Genomic DNA, 22,130 nt, shown 5'->3' on the forward strand with positions numbered 1-22,130 from the left:
AGGAGAGAGAGAAGAGATGGATGGAATAAAGTTTAATAGTGGAACAGAAGGAGAGAGGAGGAGTGACGGAGGAATGGAGGGACAGATAAAAAACAAGATATGAGAACAAAAGATGAGAGGAAGGCAGGAGGATTTGATAGAAGAGTGATAAAAGCAAGGTTGAGGAGTGGAGGAGGGGGACGGAGGGATGGATAGATGGATGTGACGGAGGCGCGGGGGCTGTTTTTGTCTCTCTACCTGTGAGGCACAGTAAATCAGAGGCAGATAAGGTAATTCTGTGCGTCGTACATCATCGAGCTGCAGACAGTTTTATGGCCAGCAGATTGGCTGTAAGGGCTGCTGATTACAGAGAGAGAGGAGGGAGAACATTCAGGGAAGGTGTTTGGAAATGAAGCCCTGTACGTATTAAAGTTTGACCAATGATTGAGGTGGATGCAGTGACGTGGATCTAATAGTTGGGATCTGTACGTTTTGTTCTTATTTACAAAAAAACCCAACAACAACAACGTTTGTTTGTCTGGTTTTACTTTAAATTAAGAAATGCAAAAAAAAAAAAAAAAAAAAAAATGCAACAATACAACAAGCTGCATTTACAATTGGATTTATTTTCAAGTACGTAGGTGGGTATTTACCGGCAAAATATGTCAAAATTGAAATCAATTCAAATCCAAATTGAAAATTTACAACAAAAACTAAGGAGTACAAAATTTAACAATGTCCCTTTTTTGGATTGAAACTATAGTCTAAAGATGTTTAAATGGCTAAAATATTTGCTTGACATGAAAAATATGAAGCTGACGTGTTTTTGTGGGCTTTTAAAAGTGGGATATTTATCAAAAACAGAGCTAAAAGAAGAGTAAATGCCAGACTTGTACTTAAACAGTTAGATGATTGTGTTGCTCCTTGTTTATATCTAAGAAAAAAAAAAGGTTATCAAATGTTATATTATCAAAGCAACTTGTTTCTGCTGCCCCCAAATGGAGATTAATCAATTAATGCGGTTTTAAAAGAGCATTGATGGATGTCATGGATTACAGTTCATTTTAATGTGTAAATCGGAAACAGTATTCTCACACAATAATTAACAACTCGATGAGGTGATAATAAGACAGAGGTTTGTAGTTTGTGTGGTCTGTTTGTCTACATTTATTATTGAAACTTACATCTTGCTGTTATGTTTCTGGATTTGTTTTTTGGATGCCGCTGTTTTCTGTGTTTCCTTGGCCTCTTGCTCAAAGGGCACTATCGGTGCTGTTGACATGGCGGTTAAACCTGCAACCGGACTCTTCAGACTAGGCAGATGCTGAATATTTCAGGACCCTTCACGCTCAGGCAGATCCACGCTGGACTAAAAAATTACAAACGCCGGCGGTGGTTAATTACAATTTCATGACCTCCTCTAATAAAACGAGTCCAGTTGGTGAAGGGGGGCGGGGGAGGAGGAAGGAGGAGGGTCGAGAGGGACACAAAATGGCCGCTGAGAAATGGCTGCCGGCGGCGAGCCGCGTTACTGTATGTGGAGCGAAAGCAGAGGGTGTTTATTTAGTATTTATTCTGCACTTCATCATCTCCCCTCCGCTAATCCACTGGCTGCTGTACGCACCACTGACCACGCCGTATCACTAACCTCTGCCTGGATCACAGAGAACCGCGTGTGTGTGTGTGTGTGTGTGTGTGTGTGTGTGTGTGTGTGTGTGTGTGTGTGTGTGTGTGTGTGTGTGTGTGTGTGTGTGTGTGTGTGTGTGTGTGTGTGAGAATGTGAGTGTGTGAGAGAGAGAGAAAGAGAAAGAGGGAGAGAATGATGTCTATCCCACCATCTGAAACCTTGTTAAATATTCATTGACAATTATTCCGCTTTGACCAAGGAGTTGGATGATGCTACCGCAGAGAGAGAGAGAGAGATGGAGAGAGAGAGAGAGAGAGAGAGAGAGAAACTGAAAGTGTGTGCGTGCGTGTGAGTGTGTGTGAGAGAGAGAGAGAGCGAGAGAACGCGAAAGCCCGAGAGATGAAAGTGAAGAATAATAGAAGATTGTCTTGGAAATATTATGATAAATCACTTGTGTGTAAAATCATTAAAATGACCTGCAGACAAACCAAAAACACTGATTGACATGGAAAAGACGCGCACTCAGTCGTACCTACACACTCTTTCTTTCTCTCTCTCTCTCTCACACACACACACACACACACACACACACACACACACACACACACACACACACACACACACACACACACACACACACACACACACACACACACACACACACACACACACACACACACACACACACACACACACACACACACCAAGTCTGAGCATGATTAGGTGAGCGTATTAAATATTAAATATCAAATAGTGCCCTTGGTCGACTTTGCTGCCATCTGACAGGCCAATTCTCCCTGACGGAGACAGAAGTGAAACACTCGGCCCGTCCAGGTAACATCATGGCTCCCTGCTCCAGAATCAGACTGACCAAGGCTTGTTGACACATACATGACATGTCCGAAGAACTTCTTCAAACAAGGCGATCTGTCAGAAACTCCTTTGTTCAATGGCAGAATTAGGCTTCGTCATGTGTGTGTAGGAGGGGAATTCACTGAGCTTTCTCCAAGGCTCTCTTTTTCCTCACAACATTACTTCAATGGGAAGTTTTTTTGTGAGTGCAGCTCCTTGAAGAACTATTCAAGGAGCTGCCTGAAAGTATGTATGTCTGTGTCTGTATGTGTCTATATGTGTGTGTGTGTGTGTGTGTGTGTATGTGTGTGTGTGTGTGTGTGTGTGTGTGCGTGGGTGGACGGGCGGGCGGGTAGGTGTGTGTGTCTCCGTTATCAACATCCTTACCTTTCATCCTGTCTTACTTCTTTCCGTGAAGGCTATCTGGAGCACCCTCGAAACTCTTTGTGACTTTCTTCACGGTGAAGTGACGCCTCGTTTGTACACAGACAAATAGACACAAATATATGGACATGCAGCTAAACAATAGCAGCAAAACAAACTTGTGCAAAAAGCTAGTAGGAATGTAAAAAGATATGCGGCACTCACCGAGCACTTTATTAGGAACAGCAGACGACCGCTGGGTCAGGCTTCCCTTTGCTCTCAGATCTTGATAAAGATGTTGGAAACCTTCCTCTGAGATGTTCAACCATCCTGATCTGCAGAACAGGACATCTGGATCGATCCCCTTTTCGCCTATAATTCATCCTCACAGCCGATCTCAGCTTTTGGAAACGTGTTGTTTTAATATTAAGAGATTTACCTAAATTGATTTGGAATTGTCCGATAAAAATTCATCCCTCCCCCGAGACCACACCCTTTTTTATTGGGATCATGGGGACGCTGTTGATTTACGCTGGTCGTCTTGGTAACGCGCGGCCTCTCAAGCGTCGTTACTACAGTCGGTCAAACTGTTTTTTGCCGTCCCGGCTAATGAGGTCGTAAAAAGAGCCAAATCTGCTCCCAGCTGAGGAGCAGCTTGACTGTCTCCCCTGCTAATTTGGGAATTTTTAATATTTTTAATATATATTTTTTTTAATTCTCCCTGGAGATGGGGTGTGGGGTTGTCACTGTGGCAACCATGATAATCCAGTTAAGAGGACCCCATGGGGGCAATGGTGGCAGATGTCAACAGCTGTAAAGCATATCATTTCAGAAAGACCAAAGATCTTTGTTTGTTTGTTTGTTTCTTTCTTTCTTTCTTTCTTTCTTTCTTTCTTTCTTTCTTTCTTTCTTTCTTTCTTTCTTTCCTTCTTTCTTAATCAAAATGAGACTTTTACTGATCAATAATAGACGAGTTACCTAATAGGATGGAGGCTCATTCAATGTTCATCTTCTCTCCATATTTTTATCATATACTTTTCCTCTCTTCCATCTTTTCTGCCCCTTCTGTCTCCGTACTTTCCCTCTTACATACCTCCACCACATACTCTCCTCCTCCGTTTCTCTCCACCCTCTCATTCTGTATCAGTCAGTGGTCGTAGTAGTTTTTTGCCGCCGTATCACGTGCACGTTTTGATTTATGTTCCATATTTTATATTGAAAATAACTGGAATGGTGTCCTTGAACATAGCGGAAAGCCCAGGAAGGAGGAGGAGGAAGAAGAGGAAGTGGAGGCGTAAAAGGAGGTGAATCTGGAGAGAGAAGTAGAATAAATAAACAGGTGGACCATATACCTGTGCTCCTCTCTCTGTTATGTCACATTAATTTCAGTCCCAGACGCTCGCCGTCAAATTACACCTAATAGCTGACAATTCCACAGAATGGACCTTAATTACCCATAATTTACCCCCCAAAATCTCAATTCCCCTCCACCACCCACCACGTAAATAAACGCCACATCTAATTTGCTTGTTTTGGAGACCACACAGTGTGTAGTGATGGATATGGGAAGCCTTTGAATCGGTTCAAGGTAATTTGATTCTGGAGGAGCCCGCTGCATTTTTAATATTCTGAACTCAGCCAGGCGTGAGGTAATTTTAATTTTTTTTCTTCACAGAAATCAGAAGTGCCATACTTGATATGACCGCAGCAGTTAGCTTTGAAAAATCTTGTTTTCCTCCGCAAATTATATTATTTGTATCTATGAAGAGCTTCTTCAGACCCCCTGAAAATCTTTTTACTGACCTCCGGGGATTTTAGCTTCTCACCTTGTTGCAGTGTATGACAGGTGTACTTCAAGAACCTGGGACATCAGTCAGCAGAGTGCACATACTGTATGTGTCCTATATGTCCACTGTCAGTATGGCCTGCTGTTCAACCTTTTATGTGAAAGAAAACACAGAGTGGTCATTCTGTAGCGGAGCAAGCAAACCACAAGACTGAAGAACACCTGTGGTTGGCCTGGGCGTGTTTCAGTCAGAAAAGAGTTAGCCAATCAGAGGAGAGGGTCAATGATCTGATTGCACATTGAAGACACAAAGCAGCCTGTTGTTGGTAGAGCTCCACAGAGAAGCTAAGAACTATATTGAGATGTTTTTTTGGTACTTAGGATGTGATGATATCCATGTCATATTTGATCTTTAACAATCCATCATGTTTTATATGGTGATCAAGTTACCCCGAAATACGCTGTTTTGTGTGACTCCTCGTTTCCCTTAATCTCTACAACAGAGGTGGAGAGTGCAAAGTTAGCCCGACCCACAGAAACACAAAAGACACATTATAGAAAACACATCAGGCAGAAATGCAGCAGAATCGTCCTTAAAAAAAAATGAAGAAAGATCCAAATAGAAAAACCTCATCCATGAAGCGCCGCTTTTGTTCTTACAGTTTCCCATACTCCTCCAACACACACTCATCATCGTCATCTGCTTCTCTCTCCTGCTGAGCTTGTGTGTGTGTGTGTGTGTGTGAGAGAGAGAGAGAGAGAGAGAGAGAGAGATGGCGTTGTAGCTGGGTTTCTTGTGAAGTTGTTTTTAAATCATATTTGATTTCATGCATAATTAGCTCGGCCATCAGCAGCCGCCGGGCCGCATGCTGGGTGTTTGCACACGCACGCACGCACGCACGCACGCACACACACACACACACAACGTAGGTCAGACTGAATATGTTCATATAAGGAGAATTCCCAACATTTCTACCTTTTACCAACTATAAGTAACACTGCTGACCTTACCTGTTTGTGTGTGTGTGTGTGTGTGTGTGTGTGTGTGTGTGTGTGTGTGTGTGTGTGTGTGTGTGTGTGTGTGTGTGTGTGTGTGTGTGTGTGTGTGTGTGTGTGTGTGTGGGAAACCCACAGGCAGCTTCCAATTTGCCGATAGAGTGAGAGAGAGGACTCCTCTTTGCTTTGCTGTAGACTCACTCGCAGTCGGATTAAAAACTTAATTATGTTTTAAAATGATATTTTAATTAAATATGGAGGGAAGCTGAAATGGATTGGCACCAAAATAATTAATCAAACATCAAAAAAATAAAAAATGAGCGGCGTCTTTCTGCTTCGGCCAGCAGAAAATAAAGTCAGCGGGCCCGTTAGCTCGGCTGAACATTCATTTAATTTTGCTCTCTGTTTTTTTTTTCCTCGATGCCCCGTGTGCAAGAAAACATTCTTTCCATTCCCACAACGCATTTATGATGAGGACTTACGGATGTAATTAATTATCAAGTTACATAATAAATAATCAATATGAGATCTCCAGCTTTTGGTGTCCAATACCAGCACTTGCTTTTCTATCATTAGGAGCTGAGCTGCGAGTGAATAGGCTTGTTGTTCTTGGTAAAATTTAAATTGCTAGTTTGAAGCTTCTTGTTTTTGATTTTTTTTTTAGACATTTCTTTAACTTTTTTAAAGCTGATATAGTGAATTTGTTGGCAACAATATGATCCCACTGGAGTTGTTTATGTCCACCTGCCCTCCTGGTTGGTGTCTGTGTGCAGTTTAGTGCAGAGCAGGTGTACAGTGGGTATCTATCAGAGCTTCCTCCTGCTGCTGCTGCAAAGCCCGCAACTTAACCAATCAGGAAATGTGCCAAAAAAACAAATCTAGAAGCTAAAGGAAGCTTATTAAAAGCCATGCGTTTGCATTCCGCAGTACCTATATGATTTAACCATTTGGTTGGGAGTTTGTATTTAAACTGACACGAACAGTTAAAACTTATTTTCCAAATGTTTGCGAAATGTTAATTTAGTTTGTTTTCAATCATCGATGCAGTTTGTTTTTCTTTGTTCAGATGAAACAAAAATGATCTGATTCTAAATAAATGTCTCTATTGAAACTTTTAATTTACAAATATAACAATCAAATATAATTAACATAATAAGACATGAATTCAAATTACAAGGACAAGCAAAGTGATACTTTTAAAATAGCATAATTTGTACTTAGTTGTTAACAGAGTACAGTATCATTGTATTTTGTGCATTCTTTTCTTCTTTGTTGTTTTACCTTTCTCCGTCTCTCTCCCTTTAACTTCCCTCTGCTTCTGTCTGATTCAGTTTGGGGGCTGATGGAGGGATGGACAGATGGAGGGATAGAGCGGAGGAGGGATGGAGTGGAGGAGAGAGGGAGATGATAGAGGCAATCAATATTTCTAGCATTCTAATTAAAGCCTCTCGGTGGAATAAATCCATGTAATTATCAGTAAATGAAATACAAGGTCACTCCACCTGACGGAGGGATGGATGGAGGATGATGGAGGGATGGACGGAGGAGAAAACAACAAGAAGGCAGCGTGTTAAACCATGTAGATTCTGCTGACGGTGGATTGTAATTTTTTTTAAATTTCTTTTGTTTTCTGTCTTTGGAGACGCTCACACTATTTGTGGACACACTTATGAGGAGACTTGTCCTTTCCTTGCTTTTTTTTTTTTAACTTTCTAAAAATGTCCCTGCCATCTTTTAATTTCATTTATTTTTTAAAATAGAAATGTCCTAAATGAAAATATCTTCATTTTAAAAACAGATCTTTTCTTCCCCAAAATGAACCAAAGTTCAGATTTTCTTATAATTTCCTCATTTTCCAAAAAAGGGCTCCACTTTCCAACATGTCTCATCACTTTCTTAAAACCTTTATGAGCGAGAAAGAAGAAGAAGAAGAAAAAAAAAAATCTTTCATGTCAATGCTTACAAAAAAACCTTCTGAAAACATTTTCTCTTTCCAAAATCCCCTGACTAAAAATGTCTTCCCTTTCTGTCCTCTCTTTAAAAAACACATTTCCTTTTAATTTATCTGTATAGACACACAGACAAACTAACATCATCTGATACTCGGATGAATTAACAGAGAGGAAGATAAACACTAAATAAATTACTAAAACACTGCTGGAGACTTTAGATGTTTTCCATCTGTTTCCCTCCTCTAACCCCCCCACCCACCCCCACCCCTCTTTCTCTTTGCTCTCTCCTTCCTCCACCCAACATTTTACCAGTTTACCTCTTTTGTCCTGTAATTATCTTTGAAAACCTTCATGTTGTTCATCTGCCCTCATGATTCAGCGTGTCTGAGTATTCCTGTATAACTTGCGTTTTGGGGACACAAGTCTGTATGGTACATTGTGGGGACTTGTGCTCCTTCAATGATCAAAATGAAAGTCCCCACAATTTAAATCTTTAATTTCAGGTTTAAGGTTAGTATACGAGGTTTGGATCAGACAAGCAGCGGTTCAGTTTGAAACGACTATAAATCAATGCAATGTCCTCTGAAGTGGTGTAAACACGAGTCTGTGTGTGTGTGTGTGTGTGTGTGTGTGTGTGTGTGTGTGTGTGTGTGTGTGTGTGTGTGTGTGTGTGTGTGTGAGAGAGAGAGAGAGAGAGAGAGAGAGAGAGAGAGAGAGAGAGAGAGAGAGAGCAGAGATTGGAGAGATCTTATTGATTTTTCAGGTGATCATCATTTTCCCTCTGCTCTCTCTTTGGGCTGCTTGATGTTTTTTCTTAATAGTGTTTTAGGTCTGCATCACTAGAGCATGCTGGGAGATCAGCTAATTCAGCACAGAGACGTGTCAGCGACCTTTGTGTGTGTGTGTGTGTGTGTGTGTGTGTGTGTGTGTGTGTGTGTGTGTGTGTGGGTGTGTGGGTGTGCCCCAGGGAAAAATATAGAGTATTTATCACTTTTGTTGAAGGAGAAACGGTGACTGTTGAGCAAAGTTAGTGTTCAGACGAGCACCAACTCTGTGAACCTGCCAATCAAGCACACAAGCTTTAAAACATACTTATCCCAATTATGTAAACTAGTAATAGTAAAAGCCATTTGCCAGTAACAAGTTTATTTTGTTGGAAGGTTGTATGATTTACCAGATTATGGATTACTTTAGAATTTTCGAATTTATTTTTCCCTGTAAGAAGATGGTTCTTATCGTCTTCATGCCTTTGTTTTCATCACGTGCCGGCACATGTCATATCTGTCCCTGAGATACGGTTGTTATTGAGATGACAAAAACAACAAAAGCAGCTACAAGTAGTAAACAGTGATGACTGTCAGATTTATATTAAATTATGAGATGATACTGGAGACCTCAAAGTCTGCTGGAAAAGGATAAAGTGACTTTTCTAATTATTTATTTCTGGCTTCATTGCAGTCAGTCTGTTTCTAAAGATGCAATCTATTAAACAATGGGGAAAATTGACTTTTGCATGTCACAACATTCATTTATCCGCTCAGTGAAATATTAATAACATAAATTGCCGTGTCATGTTTATCAGCGTTTTAAAACACATTTCGGAGATGCACGCGGGTCTGGTGTTGAGCTCATTGTCAGGTCTTGAAAAAAAACAATCATATTGCAGGACCTGTTTAATTAGATGCAAATCTCCAGAGGATGTATATATTTAGATATACAAATAAATCACTTTTAATCTGTTTGTAGTTTTCGTATTTGTTGCAGCTAGAATTCTACTGCTCTCTACTATATATTTTGTTTTTAAAATGATTGAAATCCAAAACATCGAAAGTGAAATGTTACAACATACGCTGTTTCCAATAAATGGAATCCAGCGCAAATTTGAAATGTTTGACTTTATTTTTGTAAAAGAAAAAATAATACAAAACTGAAATTTAAAAGTACGTGTAAAGTTTTTTTTTTCTGTTGAAACTCCACTCTCTAATACCAAAGTCTGTCTAAAATATAAGACTCATGAGTCTTTTATCGATAGCATAAAAACAAGAAATGGCATTTTGGAGCTTTGAAGCCGGTTTGTGATGAAGATATTTGGCAGGCACTGGAGCCTGGCGCTGGGGGCAGGTGTTACAGCAGCTCCCATTAATACGGCTAATTAACATTAGCGACTATTCTAATTAACACGCAAACTAATTAGGAAATAATTAACCGACATAAAAAATCTGATGTTTATGAGAAAGAGTGAGAGATGAGGTCTAGGTGGAGTCAGAGGGCATTGTGCGAGTTTCACAGGGAAGTGGTGTGGTGGGTCTGTGAGGTTTGATGACTGACGCCGACTAATGGTTGACCAGCAGGTCCGAATGAGGCCACTTCTGGACCTTCAGACAGCAAAAACATCAGTTTATTTATTTTCAACTGAGACGAGAAACGAAAGGTAACATATTTTTTGTCTTTCAGTTTAATCCAAATCTTAAAAATATCTTGGAATGTTGTTAATTGTACGATTTTTTTGTAAAATATTTATCTTCCGAGGTTTATGTGCTGCTCCATAATCCTGGTCATGGCTGACTCAGTGAGGGCAGAAGTCTTCTGTTGCTGCCTGTTTTCACTCAGCTCATCTACGTGCTCTATATGTTGCACTATAATTTATTCTCCAGCAGGCAAATTGTTTGGGTGGTTATCGGATGTGCAGCCGTCCCCACGGCTCTAGATAAACCCTGATGTGTAAGAACTGGTGTTTGTGGTGCGACCGGCTTTAACTCAGTTCTCTGTAAATTAAGACTAAGTTTGAACACATACACAGCTCGAATAACTGGCTCCAGGTACTTGTAATCAAACCGATGCTTTGATGTTTCTGAGTGCACCCTGCCTCTGTTTAGAGGTCTGTTCGAAAAGTAATGGTTTCCACTGTAAAATCGGTTTCAGTCAGTCCCATGAAGGCTTTCTAAACAGAGAAACACATTTCTGCATATGGTGAGTACAGTCAGCCCCACAGCTGGTCTCGGCACAAACCTTTTCAAATTCCCTCCATCAGAATTTGTGCCACTTACAGTCTTTTGTTTATGAAGAGAGAAGGAGATATTGGATAGATAAATGAGGAGGAGGAGGAGGAGGAGAGATTCAGGTTGTAGAAGGTCAGAGGGAAAAGTGAGGTAAGTGGAAAGTTTGTTTAGTTGATTTTAGTTTTGAGATGAAATCTTCAACAAAAACATCTGGACAACACAAGCTGCCTGCGGACAACGCACACACATGCATCACTTGTTGCTCTCTTTTACAGATGTGGCTCGCTCGGAAATCACGTGACCGTTTTTCCTTTTTTTCTTTGCATTTGCTTCAACTAAAAAAAAAATTGCCTTTATTTTACATGTAAAGTTATTTACGGTAGGTTTGTGTCTGAAAATGACATAATTATCATTAGATATATATATATTTTTTTTACAAATTTAAAACACTGGATACAAGTTAATTTTATGTTAATAATGGTAATTATAGATTATCCATAAATTTTTGAATTGCAGACCAATTATTTTCTTTGTTTGTAACCGAACCGGCTGCCTCCAGTTGCTCACTATTCTTGTGGTCTGGTTGTTATAAGCTGAAGCTATTGGGAGGAGCGCTGTGTGTGTGTGTGTGTGTGTGTGTGTGTGTGTGTGCGTGCGTGCGTGCGTGCGTGTGCGTGTGCGTTTGTGCGTGCGTGCGTGTGTTTTCTTGTATTGCTGGCAATTATTTATTCTGCCCTCAAAGATGAAAGTGGAGCATTCATTCAACTGCTTCACAAGCTGTATTACAGTATCGACATGCGCAGGTGTGTGTGTCTCTGTGTGTGTGTGTGTGTGTGTGTGTGTGTGTGTGTGTGTGTGTGCGCGCATGCATGCTAGCAGCTGGATGCAGCCGTCTCATATCCATTATCGATCCTGTATCATTACCCACTGCTTCGCTCTATCAAGACAAAAACACCCGGTTATTGGAATATCTCACCTCAGTTATTGACCTGCAAGACACACACACACACACACACACACACACACACACACACACACACACACACACACACACACACACACACACACACACACACACACACACACACACACACACACACACACACACACACACACACACACACGGAGGCACACCGCAAGAAATTAACATCAACTGTGGATTTAAAGGACAGACTCTGTGGAAGGCTCACGGATTAAAACCCTCTTGTTCCAAATGCGTTGAAGCTGTTGAACTATATTTTTGTTTCACTTGCTTGTTCTTGTTGTTAGTATATAAATTCCTGTCCTGCACACCAACAACAGGTGAATTACTTTTGAGCCCTGAACCCCTATAAAGCTACATGGTAAAACCCTTGTACTTTGGAAATAATCAAATCCCTTCATAACAAATCAGTCCAGCAGCTGCTGAGACACACAGGAAAGTATTTGGCAGAGTCACGGGGGAAAGAAGAAAAACAGCCCTAGCATTGTAGGAATCTTTCTTTAAAATTTGGCTCTCTGCTTTCTTGGTGACAAAGAAACCTGCGGATACTGGACAGAGCTCCGGGCAACAATCAGCACAGCAGCCGAAGGGGCCAGAAGTCCTTTCACATGACTTCCGGCATTAAGATGTTTCTGCCAGTTAAAAGGAGCAATGCAGAGGCGACACCGTGGGCGCTGCTGGACGTCCAGTTGCACAAAAAGTGTCTCTTTGCTTGGCACAGGAGGCCAAACTGAGACGGATATTTTGGACGAGTGGACATGCTTTCTCTCCTGTTTATCAATCTCTGTGACTTGATTGATTACTGCATTGATTTATGATCTGATATTAGTTTTTTTTTAATGAATGATATTGAAGAGCAGACGGTGTGTTTTGGATCCTGCAGTGTGTTTACACGCTGCTGTTGCTGCTCAGCTCTCAGTCCTAACACCGCTGTTTGATTGGCAGTTATAGCCCCGGGAAAACCCCAGGAGACACACGCACACACACACACACACACACACACAAATACACACACACACACACACACACACACACACACACACACACACACACACACACACACACACACACACACACACACACACACACACACACACACACACACACACGCACGCACACACGCGTGCGCACACACACACACATTTGTAAGAGATCCAGATACATTTTCACAGCAGCAACATCAACACACATACGTATATTTTTGAGACATGAAAACATAGAAGGAACACGCACAAACACACAAACACCTCGAGGGGAATGTGCTTGTGAGGGTTTCCAGGGAGGCTGGATAAATTGGCCCTGACATGTAAACAAAAAGCTCCAAAATGACTTGCTTCAGCACATCGAAGTGCAAGATACACACACTTGCACACGAGCATACACGCAGATCTACAATCAGGCTTTGTGTGTGTCAGGGGATGATCTACATAGTCAACAAACGAGGGAGATTCTTATTGAATTGTGTGTCTGTTATTAGCAGCGTTAAAAACAGAACTGGAAACACTGAACTCAGCCATTTCATTTAAAATCACACAAACACAATTTTAAAGCAGGAATGATAAAACAGAGTTTTATTTGTTTCAGTTTATTTCTATTAGTTGTCTTTAAGATTTGGGCACGCACCAACAGAAACAGCAGGCAGAAACCTCCACCCGTATTTACTGTAGAGGCTAATTAATATCAAATTTGGACTGTAGGTTATACTGTGATTGCTTAAATTCCAGTCTACAGTCGACAGACTCAGAGTCAAATGTTATTTGGATGGTATCCTCTTTATAATGCTAATCAGCCAATATGCTACGTAACAGAAAATATGTATTCTTGTGCATCTGTATCCACTCAGGGGTATATAGCAGATTCAGCACCATGGACAGCGCTTCTCAAGCCAAATAAGTCCGTCAGCTCATTGGCGAAACTGAAGCTTTGTTTAAAAGTTGTCTAATTGTTTGTCCAATTGTATTCCAGCTTTGATGAATGGTTGGTTGTGTTAAGAGACTTCAATGATAATGATGATGGTGGTGGTGGTTGACTTTTTCATTGGTCGCATTGTACACAAGAAACAAATGGTGTCCTTTCACCTCGTCGTGAACGCGATATCTCAAGACCACCTTGAGATAATTTATTCAAATTTGGCACAAACATTCAATAAAACTTAACGATGAACTGATACGATTTTGGTGGTCAGAAGTCACTGCGTTTTCTATTCAAAGGTCAGAAGTCAACTTTACGATGACAATCAGAATGTTCTGTAAAAACCCTTTCGTGTCCATTATTCAACATCGTAACTCAGAAACAGAATTGGAGATTGTGAAAATTTTACATTTGATCAGATACTGAATTAGTGGACACTGTGTGCTGTGTTGGGTTGCAGATATGTGGTAATTATGGTATGGTCTCAGTTTGCACATCTGTGCCTCAGTAGCATTTTAAGTTACACAGGCTCAAGTCCATTGGTGTCAAATGTATAAATAGTGTACTGTTTTGATCCTTGTTACAGTAGACAGTCTGACAAAATGATCAATACACACACACACACACACACACACACACACACACACACACACACACACACACACACACACACACACACACACACACACACACACACACACACACACACACACACACACACACACACACACACACAGAGAGAGCAATGACTGTAGTTTGAAGCCAAATAATTTTTGACAGAAATCCTTGAGACTCCTTCAGACTGGGAAGCAGCCCAACTCATCAGTGTGTGTGTGTGTGTGTGTGTGTGTGTGTGTGTGTGTGTGTGTGTGTGTGTGTGTGTGTGTGTGTGTGTGTGTGTGGTTAAACAGTCGATGTGTTCCAGCTCTGTGTCCTCAAGGCGTCCAGGAGAAATTGCTTCGCTGTGTGTGTGTGTGTGTGTGTGTGTGTGTGTGTGTGTGTGTGTGTGTGTGTGTGTGTGTGTGTGTGTGTGTGTGTGTGTGTGTGTTTCATTATGGCTTTAGTCAGCTGTTATGGATGTAATTGGCTTTTTCATACCTAAGATTGTCTTCGCTTGCTTGATGCAAACGTCAGAATAAAATAACTGAATTCTGAAAACTGAACAGATTCTTTGCGTGTGTGACTGACTCCATTAGTGACCTTCTCGCTGATTGACGGACATCACAACCTCGTAGCTCCGACAAATTTACTCTCATAACTTTAAAGTTTTTTGTCAGCAAGTAACTTTGTCTAAAAGTCTGTCCTCTGCTATCAAATTTCAAGTTTAGCACCGAAAGATGAAAACATATTGATTCGGAATTGATTGTGTTTGCACGGTTCTGCATCTTTGTCTGTGCTCAATGTGTTTCTAGATGTATTATTATATTATTATAGTCAATATTTTCTGACGCATCGCCTCGAAAAGCATCAGACTTTCCTTTGTTTGTCCTGTTTGTTTTTTTTGGCAATTTCAGCCACTTAACCTGTAAAAGAAGAAAAATCACAAAGAAAATGCAAAGATTTTCTTAAAGGCTGGATGCCAGGATAAAATCCATCTATCTGATTGGCTGTCCCTCACTGAGCATATAAATGTAATCAAGGTCACTCATGCTTTAATTTGCTTGATAAATGTCTTTATTCACCTAAATCAAAATAACTTTATAAATGTAATTGTGGGCCCGGCTTCAGCGTTATAAGCTGTTTGATGGAACACATTAGCAGAGAGAAAAAATAAATAATCCAACCAACTAATGAGCAACTTGACTGATTCTCTGACTCGCTAACCAGCCAGCAAACAGCCCGCAAACGCAACCAAGAGAGAAGTAATGAAGGAAAGTTGAGAGACATTTCGGCAAAGTGAGATTTTTTTATTTATTTTTTTGTCCTGAGAGCTTCCAGTTAGTTTCAATTCTGTAACAGCAGCGGCACACACACACACACACACACACACACACACACACACACACACACACACACACACACACACACACACACACACACACACACACACACACACACACACACACACACACACACACACACACACACACACACACACACACACACACACACAAACACAAACAAAACATACTCTCATCCAAACACACCTTAACACAGACAGTGCCGCTGATTGTGTATTGCCGGTTTGTTTATTAACTCTCTGATTGAGCGGCTCTGCCTTCCACAGATTGGATGACCTTTCCAGATCCTTCCGTCGGGTCTGCTAAGTAGATCGGACGGCGAACGCGACGCGACGCAACAACACTTTATTCAGATTGTTACTGAATGAGGAAAAAGCAGGCGGTCATGTGTGTGTGTGTGTGTGTGTCTTTCTCTCTGTGTGTTTGTGTGTGTGTGTTGCTGTATGTACACACTCACTCTGCCTTCATTGGTTCAATTGAAGCCTCATCTCCATATAGTTTGTATGCAATTACATCTGAGCGGCGCGTTGAGTGCCTCTATATGATTGTGTCTGGATACTGAGTGCGACTAGCTGTGATGTGTGTGTGTGTGTGTGTGTGTGTGTGTGTGTGTGTGTGTGTGTGTGTGTGTGTGTGTGTGTGTGTGTGTGTGTGTGTGTGTGTGTGTGTGTGTGTGTGTGTGTGTGTGTGTGTGTGTGACGGATAATTTGCGAGAAAGAGCAGCGATTCATGTACCATGTGTGAATATGTTTATTTTTGCGTATGTGGAGCAATTCATGGTCAATTTGTGTGTGTGTGTGTCTTTATGGGAACATTTGAGCAGGCTTGATGGGACTGTGTGTACGAGGGGTAATTTGTGCCAGAGAAAAGCAATTCATGCTAAATGTGTGTGTGTGTGTGTGTGCGGGTTTTTATGGGTGATTTTGTGTTGCGAGATGTGTGTATGAAATCAGAGTGTGTCTATACATTTATATGCATACACATGTACATATGAGTGTGTGTGTGTGTGTGTGTGTGTGTGTGTGTGTGTGTGTGTGTGTGTGTGTGTGTGTGTGTGTGTGTGTGTGTGTGTGTGTGTGTGTGTGTGTGTGTCAAGCCGAGACGAGAGCGCGGGATAAGTGTGGAGTGCGTTTCTAGTGGCTTGTTGGCCGCTTGCAGGGTTTTAAAGGGCACGTCCGTCAAAAACATGGCACGGACCAAATCTCATTCATCTGCAATAAACAGCTAATCACACTCAGCGGAAGATGATCCCTCCACTCAGACACACGACTTCAGCATGCACACACACCCCGTTCACTTTCAGAGGACGATGAGGTTGTTTGCGGGGCTACTTTGATTCTGGTCGCAAAGCAGCCGTCTCTTCTGTTCTTCTCATCTAACGCGGGGTATCAGCAGGCCATGAGAAGTTTCAAAAAGCATTGAATTAAGGTCACTTAAGAAGTCTTAATTTGAACTTATAAAGATTGTGAATATTTGTGTTCTCTCTTGAGCAGCATTAGTAAGCATTAGTCAACTTTTTTCTTCAACAACATTTCAGGTTGACCGGAGACGTGACACAAGAGACACTGTACTGCAAGATTCCTCTTTTTTGCTTTTGCTTTCATCATGCAGCATCAGTATGAACTATTATTTCTTATAGTTAGTTATAATTGACTAGCTCATGGACTCATAAAGTGTCGGTTCTAGTAAAAATGTGACCTAATATTGGTTTAATTGACCAGTTTTCATCCCCCTTAACTTGGTCCAGGTAATGTTAATAGAATAATTATGTTGCCAAGATTTATTTTTTTAATACAGGTGGGATATAAACAAAAAAAATCATGTAGTTATCAATGAACTTATGTGCATATTGGATAGTTATATATCTTATTGTTGATATGGATTTTCTGCCAGTCTCTGATTTGAATTAAAAAGATATTACATTTTGTTGTATGTGGTATTAAAAAGATCTAAAATGTCTGTTACTCTGTGATGGATCTTGTTTTAAAAGTAACTTTAAAGTTACATTGAAACTGGCCTGACTTGGTTCTAACTGATCTACAGCAGGTTCCTAATAACTAAATGCTGCCTCTCTGTGTTTGGTTTGGACTTTGGGAACAGTTGGTGGATGTTCTGGCTTTTCTTTGTCTGTAAACAATGACTGTCAGCAGTCAATGCTTTCATCATCCAGACTGTGTGGATGTTTACATTGAGATTATGAATACCAGTGTTGCTGCGTCAACGTTTATTGAGTAAATCTGCCTTTCAGGGCAGCCAGTGCCAAGCCGCTGTTGTATATGTGTGTTTGTAGTGCTTTTAATGTACATTTTACAACTCATTTCAACTTGTCCTGTGTGTGATGCCCATGGAAAGTTCATGAGCTCATTACATTTTCAGTGGGTATTCAGGAAATGCTTGAAGCTTGATAGAGGATCACACTTCTGCAAAAGTTAAACTTCTGGTCTGACGTATGCAACAAGGAATCAGCTCAACTGAACACACTTTTCTGCTGCAGAAATGAAGTGAAAGTGGGAGTTCATTTTGTAAACAGATTGTAAATATATCCAGTTTGTCATGTGCCTTAATGTCCTGCTTTGTGTCTTCCAGGCGGAGCTGATCTCCAGTCAGTGTGAAGCCCAGCGAGTCGCCCTCGAGCAGATGGCGATCAAACTGAGGAGCCTGCACTACCCGACATCCACCAACAGGAGGCACTACAGTCAGTTGGCCAGGAACAACAGGTAAACAGAAAAAGGACAAAGTAGATATCACTTCCTGTCTAGCTGCTTTTCTATTAGCCTCTTTAACTGGTTTAGTGTATTATAATATATATAAATATTTAAAAACCAATATCAGCAGCTGTTAATAGAATTTGAATAATTGATACTTTTTACAAAAGTTAATTTGTCAGCATTCAAGAAAACTCCCAGATAGGTTTTCAGCAAATAATTGTTGACTGTTTATCCACCAATTCTGCCGACACTCTTTTAAATGTGCAATAATAATAACTTGTCCACTTGGGGGTGCAATTTTGACATGAATTTTTAAGTAGTTACACCAAAATGGTTAGCCTGACTCGCTACAGTCTCTCCGTTCTTTAGCTTTTGGGAATGTTGTGTGTCCAAGTCCGCATAGGTAGCCATTGCGAGTTTTCAGGCTGTGGATGGTAAAATCATCAACTGCAAATGTGCGAAAAAAATAAATAAAAATTGATCGGTGAATCCTGATCTGTGAAAATAATACACGCGCACAAAAAGAGGAGAATATAAGGTCATTGTTGTCTCTTGTGACAGGAGAAACAGACAAACAAGACAGAGACATAACAACCACAGTAACATGTGACACACATACACACCCAGTTGAATGTGATCATGCACACACACAGAGTACGAACATTAACAGCAGTAATCTGGCGTGGACAGGCTCGGCTCGGCGAGCGCCGTCTTTGGTCACGCTGCCTGTCGGCGTTTCATCCCTGGCTTTGAGGAGCCTCCCTCCGTGGTTATCACTCACACACAGGGCACACACACACATACACACACACACACACACACACACACACACACACACACACACACACACACACACACACACACACACACACGCGCACACGCACACACACGCACACACACACACACACACACACACGCACACACACACACACACACACACACACACACACACACACACACACACACACACACACTCACATACATATATTTAAAATGAAAACATACACCAAGTTGTGTGTATGCAAATAAGGAGTGGAGCTTAAATTGCTCCCTGTGAGTCGATAGCATGTTGTCTTCTGCAGACTTTGTGGGTGTTGTCAGCGTGTCGTCATGGTAACTTACGCGGAGGATGCGGTGTGTCGTAAGTGCATGCACACAAACACACAAATACACAAACACAAACACACAAATCAAAACCAGTTGGATTCCATGCGATTTTTTAATTTTATTTTTTAAGTTGTCCGAGTTGTTTATGTGCCGTAGTGAAAAGAGGCGCCACAAATCTAAATGAAAGACTTATTTTGTTTCTGTTTGTGTTTTTCAGCCCTCTGAGACCGCAGTGTAATATTTCGGTAATTTACATTGGATGTGTCGGACACTAATTGGTTATTCATATGTCAGCTGCCGCGTTTCAGATTTACATTTGTGTGTGTGTGTGTCCAGTTCAGTGGTGTGTGTGATGAGTTTTATATTAATTGGATGTTACATGTTTTTCTTTCGCTGCTGCAAGTTGAGCTCAGTTGAGATTTCTGGTTTTGGTTCAGTTGTAAAGAAAATGAAGGTCAGACTGAATTATTTACTGATCTCGCACAAAATACCTCTATCCATATCTATGTCCAAATTAATACCAAAAATGAAATTTAGAGGGAATGGAAAATATTGCTCTTTTTTCTTATTAATATTGCCATTTTCTTAAATATTTTTTCAGTATTTGTAATTTTAGTTAAATATTGTTCTATTGGCAAAAAAGTTTTATACCATGATATCATTTTTTATAATTCTTATTGCTTTTTTTTAATATTAAAAATAATCGGAACTTTTTTTTTATATCTCATTGAGGTTTAAAATAACAAAATATGAGACCTGTTCAAAATTTTGTCCAAATAAGATATGAAGCCTTTTGCACATAAAAACAATGTATTTGAACAAAATAATGATCAAATGGACATTCATTCATTCATATAAGCACATGAATTCTCTTGCTATAATCATTCATCCTATAAACAAATCTGCCTTAATTCATCCTTCCATTTCTGTAGCTGCAGAAGAGGCCGATGTGTGAATACAATGAATCGATAAATGAGTGAAATAATCAATTTATTAATAAGCAAATGATTGGAGAAATATGAAATGAATGGAAGAGGAAATAAATGAATGAATGAATGAATGATTAAGTGAGTAAAAAGCATGTGAAAGGATGACATAGTATTTGATAGATGCATAAGTGAATGAACAAATAAAAGAATGAGTAACTAAATCCATAAATTACGAGAAGAATAAATAAATGAGTGCATGATTGAGCACGTGAATTATGAATGCATGAATTGATAAGTAAATTTGAATGTACGGATATTTGGGTAAGCAAAGAAACGAATGAATGCATGATATAATGGATGAATGAACTAGAAAATAAGTGGGTTAATGGATAAATGACTGTCTGATTACATGAGATGGGTTAATGAGTGAATGTCAGTGTGCCACAAAGCACTGGTCACCGACAGTTTGGCTTTAATGTCTGTAGGATGAATGAGTGAATGTCAGCGGTGGCCTCTGTGCTGCTGCTTATCGACAGTTTGGTTTTAATGTCTCTGTAGGATGAATCCATTAAACAAGACGAGTGTCAGTGAATCACCTCATAAATCCAGCAGAGTCTCTGACTGAAAGGTGACGGCTGCCAATATGACTCATTCAACCTTTCATTCCCTCACTTCATCCTCCTCTCTTGTCCTCCTCATCCTCCCTTTCCTTTCTTCCACTTTCACTCACTTTCTTCCTCTTCCTTCAGTTTGCATTCTTTCTCTTCTTTGTTTTTTCCCCCCTCCAACCGTCACTCCCTTCCCTCTCTTTTACTTTTTCATCCCTACTTTTCCATTTCTTCCCTTTTTCCTTTCCTTTACTTCCTCTTGTTCGCCCTCCATCCTGTCTCTTTTCCAACCTTTCTTCCTCCACTCTTTCCTCTTCCTCTTCGTCTCTCTCTCTCTCTCTCTCTCCTAGGGCCTTGCATGTCTTCCTCTCTCCTCCTCCTCCCTCTCTTCTTCCTTCTGTATGGACGATGATGAATTAGAGACAGCGGTTCCAGCCGCTATCGCCGTTGCAGCAGCAGGCAGCAGAGAGGGAGTAAGCGAGGAAGTAGGAAAGTGGAGTATGATGGCAAATCTATCCATGTAAGCCTGACTGGAGAGACACTGTTCGTTCTAACCAGAAGTTTAGACTTGGCTACAAGGTGCTTATCCTAAAACCTGTTTAAGATGTAGCACTTGTATAGAATTCTTAAAATACATATACACAGCGGTCAGTAGGAAAAAAAAAATAACAATGGCCCATGTAAATGATTTAAAAAGGCAAAATTTTGAATCAAATTCAGCTCATTTTAGTACAGTTCTTTGTTGGGTAAACTTTGATCTGCAAATTTGCACTGTTGACCAATAGCATGCAATCTTAGCCGTACCGCAAAGCCAGAGTCTAAAATTTAGGAACCTATTGTCGCTTTTAGCTGTGTTGCTGCATGTAGTTTCAATTAACATCCAGTGGAGTCCATACAACCTGTTGCCATGCCCACGGTGACAAAGACCGACAGAGACACACACAAGATAGATTTGATTTAGGCTCCAAAACAATGTGAATAGGTTCAGGAAAAGATCATGATTTGGGCTAAAATAAGTGTTTTACTCAGTTAAATAACTTTACGTCGGTTAATTGACATACGCTACTTAAATGAAACACGTTACAGAACTTTACAAGTGTAGGCTACTTAAGATAAATTCACATTGACTTTATTTTCACGCAGACACAAACACCGGTCTCCTGCATGGGTGAAAGTCCTGTGTCATTGGTCCAAACACCCTGACCTTCACTCCTGAAGCGGACTTTCTCACCCTTTATGTTCTTCACCTGACCGCCTTTTTCAAATCGAGTGGTTACAACACCGATGCCGCAGGGTTACCTTGTGTGCATCTCAGACGCCTGCAGACTTGAACAAAACGTTACTAATTGTCATCCTGGGAATAAGAACGG

At 40.6% G+C, this 22,130-nt stretch overlaps 1 protein-coding gene across 2 annotated transcripts in view; it reads left to right on the forward strand.

The window, feature by feature from the left end:
- akap6 (A kinase (PRKA) anchor protein 6) overlaps positions 1 to 22,130 on the forward strand; it is a 171,329-nt gene that overhangs the window by 71,961 nt on the left and 77,238 nt on the right. For both annotated transcript variants that reach the window (XM_069717070.1, XM_069717071.1), the window contains exon 14: positions 17,995 to 18,125. In XM_069717070.1, coding sequence (XP_069573171.1) covers positions 17,995 to 18,125 — 131 coding nt within the window. The remainder of the gene's footprint in view (positions 1 to 17,994; positions 18,126 to 22,130) is intronic.

The sequence above is a fragment of the Brachyistius frenatus genome, unplaced genomic scaffold (assembly GCF_029030835.1).
Source record: "Brachyistius frenatus isolate BFR_SWC_R1_liver_20210118 unplaced genomic scaffold, ASM2903083v1 Contig_168, whole genome shotgun sequence".
NCBI classification, from domain to species: Eukaryota; Metazoa; Chordata; class Actinopteri; family Embiotocidae; genus Brachyistius; species Brachyistius frenatus.